Source organism: Sclerotinia sclerotiorum, genomic scaffold, assembly GCF_000146945.2.
Source record: "Sclerotinia sclerotiorum 1980 UF-70 scaffold_7 genomic scaffold, whole genome shotgun sequence".
Taxonomy (NCBI): domain Eukaryota; kingdom Fungi; phylum Ascomycota; class Leotiomycetes; order Helotiales; family Sclerotiniaceae; genus Sclerotinia; species Sclerotinia sclerotiorum.
The window spans coordinates 802,290-814,097 of record NW_001820829.1 but is presented as its reverse complement, the minus strand read 5'-3'; the positions used below and the strand labels follow the sequence as shown (position 1 = coordinate 814,097).

Sequence of the window (11,808 nt, the reverse complement as noted above, 5' to 3'; positions counted from 1 at the left end):
GGATGGCTGGTTTGGAGGTTCCTTGTGTGGAGGTTGAGGGTTGTTGTTGTTTGTTGTTTGGTTTTAGATGGGAATGGATGTTTTTGTGATTTTTGAGGGTTTTTGTGTAGAAGATTTATTGATTTTGAGAATGATAGGGAGAGTGATGCCGGTGTTGTGGATGTATGTATTATGTTGATAGAGATGGATAGTTATGGGTGTGGATGGAAGGAAGGGGGAGGGGAAGGGGAAGGGATTTGTAATATTGCAATGCTATGTAGTGTAAGGAGATAATAGACTTGGATACTAAAGAAAGTGGTTGAGTTGTGCTAGAGGTCTTTCTGGAATATGATAGAGAGTTTTGTGGTTCTTTTCTGTGAATTTTGGTCTGGCTTTTTTTAATGGTAGATGTGTAGATTTGCATTATCATCCATGTGTGATTGATTCTTTTGGGGTCTCAATTTCAAGATATTATGAATTTATATCACTCCCTTCAGTACCATAGTTTCGTAGCTAGTAGCTATTCAAGATGATCCCAAGTATAACATGATATATATGGAAGAATCTAGAAGACAATTCAAGCCTTAGTCTTCTAGGTAAAAAAAACCATGAATGAGTACTTCTATTCCCAAGCTAGAATAACTGTGAATCTCTTAGTTGCTATTGGACAATGACAAAATGTTTCTTTCAGTCTTAGAATTTGGACACTCCTTAAAACAAGATGAGATGATACTCTTCTATTGGACTCTCGAGCCGAGTTTCAATCCATGCTAGAGAGGACAATATTTTCTCAAATTAGTTAGGTAAACAACGACGACTGTCACAACTTCATTCGTCCCAATTCTACAACCCACAAAATATGGCTTCAGATGGGGTTCCACGTCGAAAACGCAATAAGGTTAATTCATTCTCTGCATCCAATATTGGGAACATATCATCACGAGGTTTAGGAACAGCCTCATTGACTTCGCCTTCGCAATTGGTTCTTGGATGCTCGACCAGAAAGTTGGTTCGCATACCACCAATTAATTCATCTTCAAACATTGAAGGTCGACATTCTCCAAAGTCACCAACTCCTCAATCCAAGCTTCCATCGCTTGAACAGTCGCGAGAAATAGTGAATTATTCAAACCGCGCACTTGGAGGTATATCTTCTTTACCTCCGTCTGCAAACCCACCTCTATTTGGGGCCACTACTACACCACGTCGCGTCCTATCAAGTATAGCAATGATTGTAGCCGGTGAGCTACCAGCAGCTACACGAAGGATCAATCCATCTGTTGATGACTGGAACAAATTTGGAGCCAACTTGCTTAGAGAAGCTTCTAGTTTACCACCAAAAAGCCCAACTGTTGCTATTGCCGCACAAACAATTTCGGTCTCGAATCCAACCAAGTCCAACTTTGACACGTCTGTCAACTACTCCATCAAAAGGGGGGAAAAGAAAGTACCATTTGCACAATATCCATCGGCGCCTGCGAGAGAAGCCTTGCCTACAACTAATTCAGAATTTCCTACAAACACTGATGCAGATAAACAACAATGGAAAGCTGCTGTCAAAGCAAATCACCCAACTTCCAGCCCTTTTACTCTGAGCATTCCAGATCGAGTACATCGGCGCAATACAAGCCTAGAAAACAGTGGAATGTTGTCGAACGACAGCCATGTTGACATGACTTTATCGAATTCCGCAAACGCCTATAAGCACATGCTTGAAACTGTGGAGAAGGCAAACGCTGAAAGTCAAGGAAGTTCGATACTTTTGGGTGGATCTACTACAGTGACTGTTGGTAAAAATCCATTTTTTGGACCTTCTGTGACTATGGATATAGATCCAGATTTCGATGCTAATTTTGCTGAGATGATGGCAACTTTGCAGAATTCTATACCTGGCGATTCAACTTATGCAAGGAATACAGGTGGTCATGAATCTACTCAATCATCTTCGATGAGTACGGAAATGGGACAAGGTTCCCGAAATCTATCTCATAATGGATACCATATGGGTTCTGAATCTGAAAGATCGACGCGATCTATGAGTAATTCTACGACAGAGGCAAATCTTATGAACTCTGGAAATCAAAGTGGCATAATGAAATCTTCAAGAATGAATATAACCACACAGAATCTTTCTCCTGTATCTCAAATGGATTCTGGTTTTCAACCATCGATACAATATTTGAACCAACCTACAACTCAGCAGATTATGAACAATAGTGGCAACCAAGCTGAGGAAATATTATCAGAAGATCAAAATATGGCTGACGCTTCTCTCGGTGTTGACCTGCAAAAAGGCACACATAGATTTCAATCTAGTGGTCAAGAAAATATAACAAACATGAGTGGTTGTCGTATCAGTCGAGAGTGCTATACATCACCTACAGATCCTTTTCGAGTATCGCCGCGGAAAACTGGTTCCACAAAAGGTGTGTGGTCAGCAACAGATGTGAATGGATTATCAGCACAAGGAAATTCATTAGCAAGTGCTGTCGAAGCTTCACCAATAATTCAAGCAGATTCGGGGACAAACATGCCTGGGTCGTCAAATCAAGTACCCTCGGCAAACGCTGGTGGTTATCCAAATGCACCATCATTCACTAGTAGTAACCAGCGAAACATTTCAAGTGTACCAGGTGGATATAACATGTCTTTTGTGCCAAATATGAGGAGCGATACTATTGCAACTGAGGTTGGACTAGATATACAAGCTTTGCAAATGCCTTCTCCTCGACCAGCTATACGTCGGGACGGCACTCCTGTCTATGGACACACTCCAAGCAACTCAATTTCGAAACTTGGTCAGCTGAGCTCGCCATCATTAAATTTGACCAATCCTCCTACTCGATTAGATGTCGATTCACGCAGATCCGCTACACCTAATCAATTAGTCATTAATTCTACCCGTGCGGCATCACCAGCAAGTACTCCAGCTAGATCAACAAGGTCGAATTCCGTAGTACTAGCAGCTCCTAATATTTCCTTCGAAGAGGTATCCCCGCATCCTTTGCACCCAGCAAGTTTTCATCGCGACCCTCCTCGTAGTCAGCCAAATACTCCTCTTCTTACATCACCCAATCCTCTACACCCGCCAAGTTTTCATCAGCCTACGCCTCGTGGCGTATGGCCGACCTCGCGTGTTCCAATTCCTCCAAATCCTGCCGTATCAGGTAGTATTCCAGGCTACTTCCAACCGGGTCAAAGTTTTAGCTCTCAGGGAGATGTGAATTTAAATATGGACATGAGTATGCATAGCCAGAACCCGGCTGCTCTTCAATCGGGCCTACAATTTCAGTATAATTTTAATGCAGGAGGTCAACAAAATGTGCAAATGCAGCAGAAGTATCATGGTCAAGTTCAAAATATGATGACTCAGACAGCACTTCAAAATCAAGCAAGTGAATGCTCAAACCAGGAAAACACAATGCCCGCTCCCACTCCACCATGCTTATCTGCAGGTCCCGGTTGGAACAATATGTTACGCCAGCGTCTCAATTTATTTGAAAACCATCAACCTCTCACTACACGGTCCACCGGACATCTTCGTCGCTTACAAGTTGCTAATGGAATTAGTACTTCACTTCAAGATTATGATCTGAACAGTCCTATGCCCTTTGATGGAAAACCACATGCCCCACTCTGGGAGTATCTAGCCATGGAGCCTCGTGTGAAGAAAGCTATTGATGTAGAAGGAAAGCCATTAGCTATTAACCTGCTGACTATCGGAGAGAACTTTGAATGCGACTTTTGTTCTGGCAAGCCAAATGCATATGGAATTGGTCCATACAGCCATGATTTCGTTGAAATATGGGGTCCTGCTGGGTATGATTGGTGTAGGGAATGTCAGAAAGCTGGGAAACATATTATTCGTGCTGCTGTTCTTGAAAAGATGGATAAGAAGGAAAACGGGAGGAGGAAGAGACCAGCTAAGGATCCAGCTGGTTCTGGTCCATCGGCTAAAAAATCAACTCGGTCATCCAGCAGTAGCTCGTCAATGAACGGATCTCGACTATCTGCGTCTGCTAGTTCCACTAGCTACGATCGCTATACACCCATGTCTGAGGAATCCAATGTTTTTGGTGACCCCCAGGAAATATTCTCTCCAATCGATAATATCTTAATCAATCCCTTCATGCACAATCTCATGTGTCGCGGATGCGATCATCGACAAATCGACATGAGCAAGACGAAGATATGCGAAAACTGCAAGATGAAAAAGTTGCAGATAATTACTCATGGTTGTCATGATGAGTTTAGTCATATCGTTGCGTTGAATACAGATGGACAGTGGCAGTTGGGCTATAGTCGCGGACTGCAAGATCCGAGCCAGATGAACGGATCTGGGGATTTGAGCACTGGGTTGAATATTAATGGATTTACTTTTGATGTTGGTGCGGATTTGATGGATGGTAGTGTTACTTTGAATGATATTAACTCTATCGTGGCTCAATGTTTGAAGGCAAGCGGTACGAATCCTGGTGGGATATCTACAGCGGTTATGCATCCGGATATGAATTGGGGAGCAAATCCGAGCATGAACACAGACATAGACTCTATAGTCGACAACACGGAATTTTCCTGGGACCAATCCAGCAGGAAGACCACGTCCTCCACCACTCACCCCCTACAACCCCTCACATCCACACCTCCAAACTCCATACAGACCCACAACCACAGCATCCACATGAACGGTAAACCTCACGGACCCATCTCCAAATTCTGCATGGTGTGTCCGGCACAATCAATTTTCCTCTGCGACGGCTGTCCATTAACTTTATGCGAGAGCTGCAGATATCGACTAAGGGATTTGTGTAAGGGGTGGTTTAACAATTTGATTTATACGAATGGAGTGAATCATAATCGGAATGATGCGTTTCTTCTGAGGTCGGATGATGGTGGGTATCATGAGTATGGGAAGTTTTGGCCGGTGCCTCCGCATGTGAGTCTTTAGGAATGAGAGGGTTGATCGGGGGTGGAGTTGCCTAAGTATGTTTTTTAATGGGGGGTCTGCATTTTACGTGGCTTAGAATTGGCGGGGTACTTGGATATTCGAGGCTTTTTAGATGGGGATCTTGGACGTACTAATAGAAGGACCGATCCCCTTTCTTATTTCGCTTGATTGTTTTTAAGCAAATACCTCACTTCTTTAGCGTACTACTCTCGATTTTCAAGACCTTTCAAACTCAATACAATCCTATATGATCTGATCTTCAAACCTTCGACTGAATAGAACTCCTTTGTTTCCTCTCTAAACTCCTCCTATTTTCTTCTCATCGCTGCTTCTACTCTCTTCTCGGGTCTAGTCTTCCTAACCCTCACTATCTTCCACTAGGAACCACTAACCATCCACCCTATACCTTCCAAACACCATACTTTACCTTCTCAACTTCCCCAGCTCTTCCAAAATCCCCCCTCTTATCCCTACTTCATTCCCGAGACAATCCCAACAAGTGAGTTGACCTTTGAATACGCGCTCCACGAAAAAGACGAACATAACACCGAATTACCAAATCTTACCTAGCAAATCATCACCCCCCAATTCCAGTTTTCTCATCTAAATGCAGAAATTGAAAATAGTTCTACTAATATATATATATTTACGCATAATTCGAATTCTGTACTTAATATCATAAAGAAAGAAGTAACTTACACCCCAACTCAGCAAAAATCATGCTCAACAGCGCATATAATCAAACCAAACCAAACCAAACCAATGTGAAAATACCATGGCTTCATGAATCAAGTGGATAAGAATAGGAATAGACTACCTAGTACGTACCTAATTAATTTAAGTTAAATATTAATTATCACATCAAAGAAGTTAGGTGAACTTACGAATATACTTCATATCCATATTCGCTTAACGTTAATCTAGCTTAAGATACATACATTGATAGTAAATTACCAATTCCATATATTATTAAAACCTTACATCGAATTATCCATCCCAGAAAACTATATCTAGGATTTAAAATTGAGGAGTTTGGCTACTCATTTTCTGCGTTGGAGTAAGAGTAAGAGTAACCTCTCCCCCTTCCCCCCCCCCAAACCCCAAAACCTATACATAAACCCTTATTATATAAATTTTTTGAGAAAGGGTCTTCCCGCACTCGCAAAGTCTGATTTGGGAAAAAGGGTAATCTTACAGTAATATGATCGAAAAATTCGCTAAGGAAGTGTGTGTATGTATGTATATATATATGTGCAATTAACATTGCGCCCAGGAATGACTCTAGTCTAGCGTTGGACTTTTTTGTTCATATTTATTTGTAGTGATTAACCATATCAAAATAGATCAGATCAGATTGAGTGGGTGAGATTGATAGAAATACTTTCTATAATCTACCTATCTACCTGTCTGCTTGTCTGCTTGAAAAATAGATAGATACATGTGTATATATATATCCAAGCCACAATCCTCTCAGTAGTCTATGAAAACAATAGGGCAGAACAGACAAGAAGGAAAGAGAACACTAGTTGAAAAAAAAAAAAAAAGGGTTACTATATCTATTTATTTATTCTCTTTCTTCTTTATATAGAGGTAATCTTATAATGACTAACTATAAGGATATCCATGCATGCACGCAAGGAATCCAACCTATCTCTCTAAATGCTATGTAAAAACATCTAAAATGACCAATGACAAAGAAAAACCTTAAAGCAAAGGGTTAGATCTATACTCAGGAACAACAACATTGCTACCCTTTTCAGCATCCGTCTTCTCCAAATCATTTTCCCCATCCTCTTGCTCAGCGAGGAATTTTTCTGCCTCCAAAGCTGCTATACATCCAGACCCTATTGGCATGATTAGTTTCTATTTACAGATTCAAAGATAAAGATGTGTAACGTACCGGCACTAGTAATAGCCTGTCTGTATCTCTTATCCTGAACATCACCTGCGGCAAAAACTCCCTCCACATTTGTGTAACTCGTTCCGGGCTTGGTTACAATATATCCCTCGGAATCAGTGTCGATTTGCTCTTTGAACAATGCAGTAGCTGGATCATGTCCTACGGCATAGAATAATCCATTGGCTTCTGCTTTCTCTTCCTCTCCAGTAACGACGTTCTTAAAAACCATATGCGTCATCAATCCCTTATCATTACCAGTAATTTCGCCTCCAACCGTGTTGAATTTAACAGTAACTTTCTTGTTGGCAAGTAATCTCTTAGCCATCGTTTTCGATGCACGTAAATGATCTTTTCGGACCAAAACCGTAACATGAGATCCGTATTTCGTAAGGAACATAGCTTCCTCCGCAGCACTATCTCCACCACCAATAACTACCAAGGGCTTATTTCTGAAAATTGGCACGGCTCCATCGCAGACTGCGCAAGCAGAGATACCATTTTGCCAGTATTTCTCCTCACCTGGAAGACCGAGTCTGCGAGCTGATGCACCCGTAGCGATGATGATGGAATCTGCTGTGTGTTCTGTCTTGTCATCCCATTCGGTCCAGTATTTGAAAGGACGTTTGGAGAGATCAACTTTTGCAACTGTTTCGGTGATGATTTGAGTACCGAATCGTTCGGATTGTGCGCGCATATTATCCTTTTCACAAAATTCTTTAGCTATAGCTCTGCCAATGTCTGGAAACGAGGTAAAATTACCATAAGTTCTTGTCCACCGATTCCTTTAGGGAAACCAGGGAAATTCTCTACATCGGTGGTAGTAGTCAATTGTCCACCGGCAGCAATTCCATTTGCTAAGAAACCTTCATAGAGTACAGCTACACAATGGATGTCAGCCAACCCCTCCACCCACTCTCGATTTCCTATCCCCAGAATATGGACTCACGTTTTAATTCCGCACGCGCAAGATATACGGCAGCAGTGTGAGCCGCCGGGCCTGAGCCAATAACTATTCCATGAAGTCAGTACGTATTCGCAGACACGTTTCTTTCTTCAATTCCCATCCATCACCAGTCCTAGTTCACCCCACCATAAAAGAAGAGGAATACTCACTAACAACCTTACTATGCATCCTTCTCTCTATATTTCTTCCAAGCAAACTCGCACTATTTCCCTTGACGGTATTTTTCTGTTGAAAACACGCCGCCGCCGCAATCGAAACACCCGAACCACTTGCCCTTAAGGTACGTTTGAGAGCTGAAGAAAACAGTTTGTCGATTTAAGACGGGAGCCCCTCTTTTTGTATTTTTGACTGTAACGGATACTTCTAATATGTGAAGAAAGGTACCTAAAAACCGATCTAAAATCTATGCGCCCAGAATCCGATTTAAAATTCTTGAAAATAAAAAAAAGTAATGTATCGTGGTGTGTTGCGTGTGGACTTTCTTAATTATTTATTTATTTCATTCACTTCATAGAGAGAAATTCGAAAGATTTGATTTCAAACAATGTTCCTTGGTTCCCCGCCAAAATTTCGTGATGCACAGAGTCTCAAGGAATCTGGACCGTCTACCGTCTTTGTTTCTTGCCTGCCATCAGTAAGCAGAATCTCAATAATCACCTTGTTAATGTTGACCTACTAATAAATACGTATTGATCTACAAATTAGGCCTAGACGATTTGTATTTATCATTTGATATTATTTTGCAAGGTTTTATTTGAGATAATTCAGATCCGATCAGATTAGATAACACATTTCAGTTCTCCATGTGACAAATATACTTGTATCTAGAAGATTCACCGGATGGTATTACCCACCTGGTAATATCAACAGCATCTAAGACTTACATTTCATGCGAATTCAAACGAATCCCTACGAAACCATCCGATATAATCCCGACTGTAACCCATTCAAAGGGCACTTTTCGATGTTCAGAAATACTACTACATAGATACCAAATACCTTGACTGTTACTCTCATCGTAAAATGTCCCCTAAACACCACCAAACTGCCTCATCATAACCATTTGATATCAACAAATGCAGAGTTACTGCTTGAGCCCTAATTACCATACCGCATTTCGTCGGAAAAGTATAATAGTATAATAGGTCTGCCGCGCTCTCTCTCCTTAGCCTACCCATCTCTTCTGTTTCATTTGGCAAGATCATTCTCTGGCCTCCTGAGCGACAAGAGTTATCCATACTTCTCTCGGGACCCGAGTTCCGAGTGAACACATTTATCCATTTCAGCATGCGAGGATATATTGACATCATAGGACTGACTGATTATATTATAAATCCAATCCATCACTTTCCTATCTACTACTTGGTATAATCATCTACACTACCGTCTCTTTTAGCCCCAAACCTTCCCCCTATATTCATCCCACCAAACCCAGTCATATCTCTCCTGAAGAACTTTCCAATACTCTTCAAATTTCCTTCCACGGTAGCCTTTGCATCCTCTCCCAGAGGACTGATCCCTCTGTCGCCGACACCTCCAGTTCCTATACTATCCCTGGCCGCACTAAATAGCTTTTCTCCAAAACCACCGGGGTCAAATCGTGTCTGTAAACCTGGCATGCCGCTAGGTGTTCCAATCCCTAGACCTGTGCTTCCAAGTCCCGCAACATTCATAAGTGGCGTGAGAAGAGGTGAATTTTGTACAAGTTGCTCATTAGCCTTGCCATCTCTATGCATACCAAACATTTCAACCAATGCAGTTTGATCTTGCTTTCTAACACCTTTCAATTCTAGAATCTTCCGAAAGTTCGTATCACTACGATCTCCAATGTGAATGAGGTATGCTTGAACCAGCCCTTCTGGCGGTGACGGACGGACTTGTAGCGTTTTAAGGAGCGGGTCCAGACGAGTCATTATATTATTCACACGTTTTTGAAATGCAGTATTTGCAGTGGCTGAGGAGGGGGTAGGAGAATGAGTGAGCAAAGTTGTCAATCCTTTAGTTAAGACATATTTGTCTAGCAACATCTGAAGAGGACGTTAGTAAATATGAACTAGAAGTGAATACCATGCACTTGAAGATTTATACATACCTGTTCGGCGCCTACCTCGGACACAGGTCGACACTGAACGATGTTTGCGATATACGTATTGGCCAAGTGTTCAACAACTTTATCACAAAACGCGCGCGCATATTGCTGCTTCCCTACCAAAGGTAATATTTCCCCTGCTCGATCATTGACATGTTTCAACAACTCTGCAACATAACTGCTCTGATCCCCTACACTTTCCATTTTGCTCCAATTCGTATTCTTCATCTCACGCCATGATCCTTCGCAATCAACCTCTACTCGATTTACCAATGATAAAACTGCTGCGCTTGCAACGCCCATAAACGCATCAGATTGTGATGACAAGTCCACTTTTGTTGCCAATTCACTGTCTATTCTTTTTTTCAGATTATCTTCCAATTGCTGAGTATTAGCATGCCAATAATCTGCCGTGTTGAGAACAAGGATAGTATTTTCAAGGCTGGGTCCTCCTGCTCCTTGTAAGAAAAATAATAGGACTTGCTGAGCATATTGATCGAGATATTTAGCTAGGATCTTTGAGAAGTCAAGAAGTCGTTCACTAGTTGATAATTTGGCGCATTGAGCCAAGGATGTCTTGTAAAAATGAAAGAGCTCAATAGATGACGGTATCACAGCCTGTGGGGAGAATTCTTCATCAGCCGCTAACATGGGTTGGATACGATATTTGGGTATCATCGCGGCGAGTTGTTTGTCTTGTGACTCAACCCAAAGACTGAGATATGGTTCGAAAGCTTCGGAAATAGACCCATGAAATGTCAGGGGTTTGTCTTCAACAGAGCTAAGAGTATCGATACTTGCTCTTGTCTCTGTAGCGAATCTCTTCTCAAGACTTTGCTCGAAATCCATAGTCTCCTGAAGACAACTCAAGAGCAAATTGACGTCAATTTTAATTCCATCTGTTCGTCGCATGCTCCTCTCTAAGATTCCCTTGAAATCATCTCTGGTGCCTTCGCAAAATGCATTTGCCAGGACCTCATTAACTCTCCATCCAGCAGGAAATATTCCGGCGTGTTCATCTTCGAATGTCTTCAGCATTCTCCTGAACCAACTGTACCTTCTGCCGATATTATCCAAGCTCCCTGCTTCGTCGTTTCCCCTGAAAACCTGCCTATACTCCCTCAATTGTGTGTTGACATACCACGTCACCAATCTTGCTCGAGCATTATCCCCCAATGCATCCATCACCAGACATGACTCTGCTAGCACTGCTTTCTTACTTCCCACCTCCCCTTTGGCAAATGCCATCTCAAAATCCTCGCAGACTTGTTCTAGTAACTCTCTCTGTAACTCCGAGACGCCCCTACTCAAGGTAGCAATCTGGTCTATGCTCCTGTAACTATTGAAATGCTTCATAAGCTGCAGCACAGCCTGTAGCAAGCTTGCGCATTCTCGGTATTGTCTTGTTTTTGCTAGACCTCTTAGCTGTTCATAAGCAGTCGTAAGCATCTGTAATCTTTTTAGAGCTGTCATGCTCAGGGTTAAGTTCTTCTTTGTGCCATCCAGCCTCTTAATATCTGCGGTCATTGAGGTGATTGTTTGCTCCGTCTGTATAGCCCGCGTCCGCACAGATTCGATCTTCTTAAAGAGGTCTGCAAGTTCCGACTTTGCGGCTTGCATACGTTTGAGTGAGGAATCGTCATTGTATGCTTGGGTGGCCACGAGATCGGCGATATTACTTGAGAGCTCATCTTGATGAGCCTGCAGTGCAACGGCTGTCTGATTTATAGAGCCCAGAGTCGAAGGATGGGAAAATATCGTGTTTAAATGGTCGATAGGGTCATAATCGGCTGCGGGGGTGTGAGATCAGTGGGGATTTTGACTATGGTGGAAGTGAGGTTTGGGGACTTACATGCATCCAGTGATGAAGGTATCGATGCGCCATTCATGCTGCAATGAATGATATGAGATAAATTAAAGTATTGAGA

The 11,808-nt window shown here is 42.1% G+C and overlaps 3 protein-coding genes across 3 annotated transcripts; 1 reads left to right on the top strand and 2 right to left on the bottom strand.

The window, feature by feature from the left end:
- Positions 1 to 838: 838 nt before the first annotated feature.
- SS1G_05900 (predicted protein) lies at positions 839 to 4,927 on the top strand (the record flags this gene model as incomplete). The annotated part of the gene is made up of 1 exon (XM_001592928.1): positions 839 to 4,927. The coding sequence occupies one exon, from the start codon at positions 839 to 841 to the stop codon at positions 4,925 to 4,927; it is 4,089 nt and encodes a 1,362-aa protein (XP_001592978.1).
- A 1,704-nt stretch (positions 4,928 to 6,631) lies between these two features.
- SS1G_05899 (hypothetical protein) lies at positions 6,632 to 7,959 on the bottom strand (the record flags this gene model as incomplete). Its single annotated transcript, XM_001592927.1, has 5 exons — positions 6,632 to 6,771; positions 6,828 to 7,527; positions 7,587 to 7,681; positions 7,774 to 7,836; positions 7,941 to 7,959. The coding sequence occupies 5 exons, from the start codon at positions 7,957 to 7,959 to the stop codon at positions 6,632 to 6,634; spliced, it is 1,017 nt and encodes a 338-aa protein (XP_001592977.1).
- Positions 7,960 to 9,149: 1,190 nt separating this feature from the next.
- Positions 9,150 to 11,769, bottom strand: SS1G_05898 (hypothetical protein; the record flags this gene model as incomplete). The annotated part of the gene is made up of 3 exons (XM_001592926.1): positions 9,150 to 9,818; positions 9,884 to 11,595; positions 11,733 to 11,769. The coding sequence occupies 3 exons, from the start codon at positions 11,767 to 11,769 to the stop codon at positions 9,150 to 9,152; spliced, it is 2,418 nt and encodes an 805-aa protein (XP_001592976.1).
- Between the last annotated feature and the right edge of the window lie 39 nt (positions 11,770 to 11,808).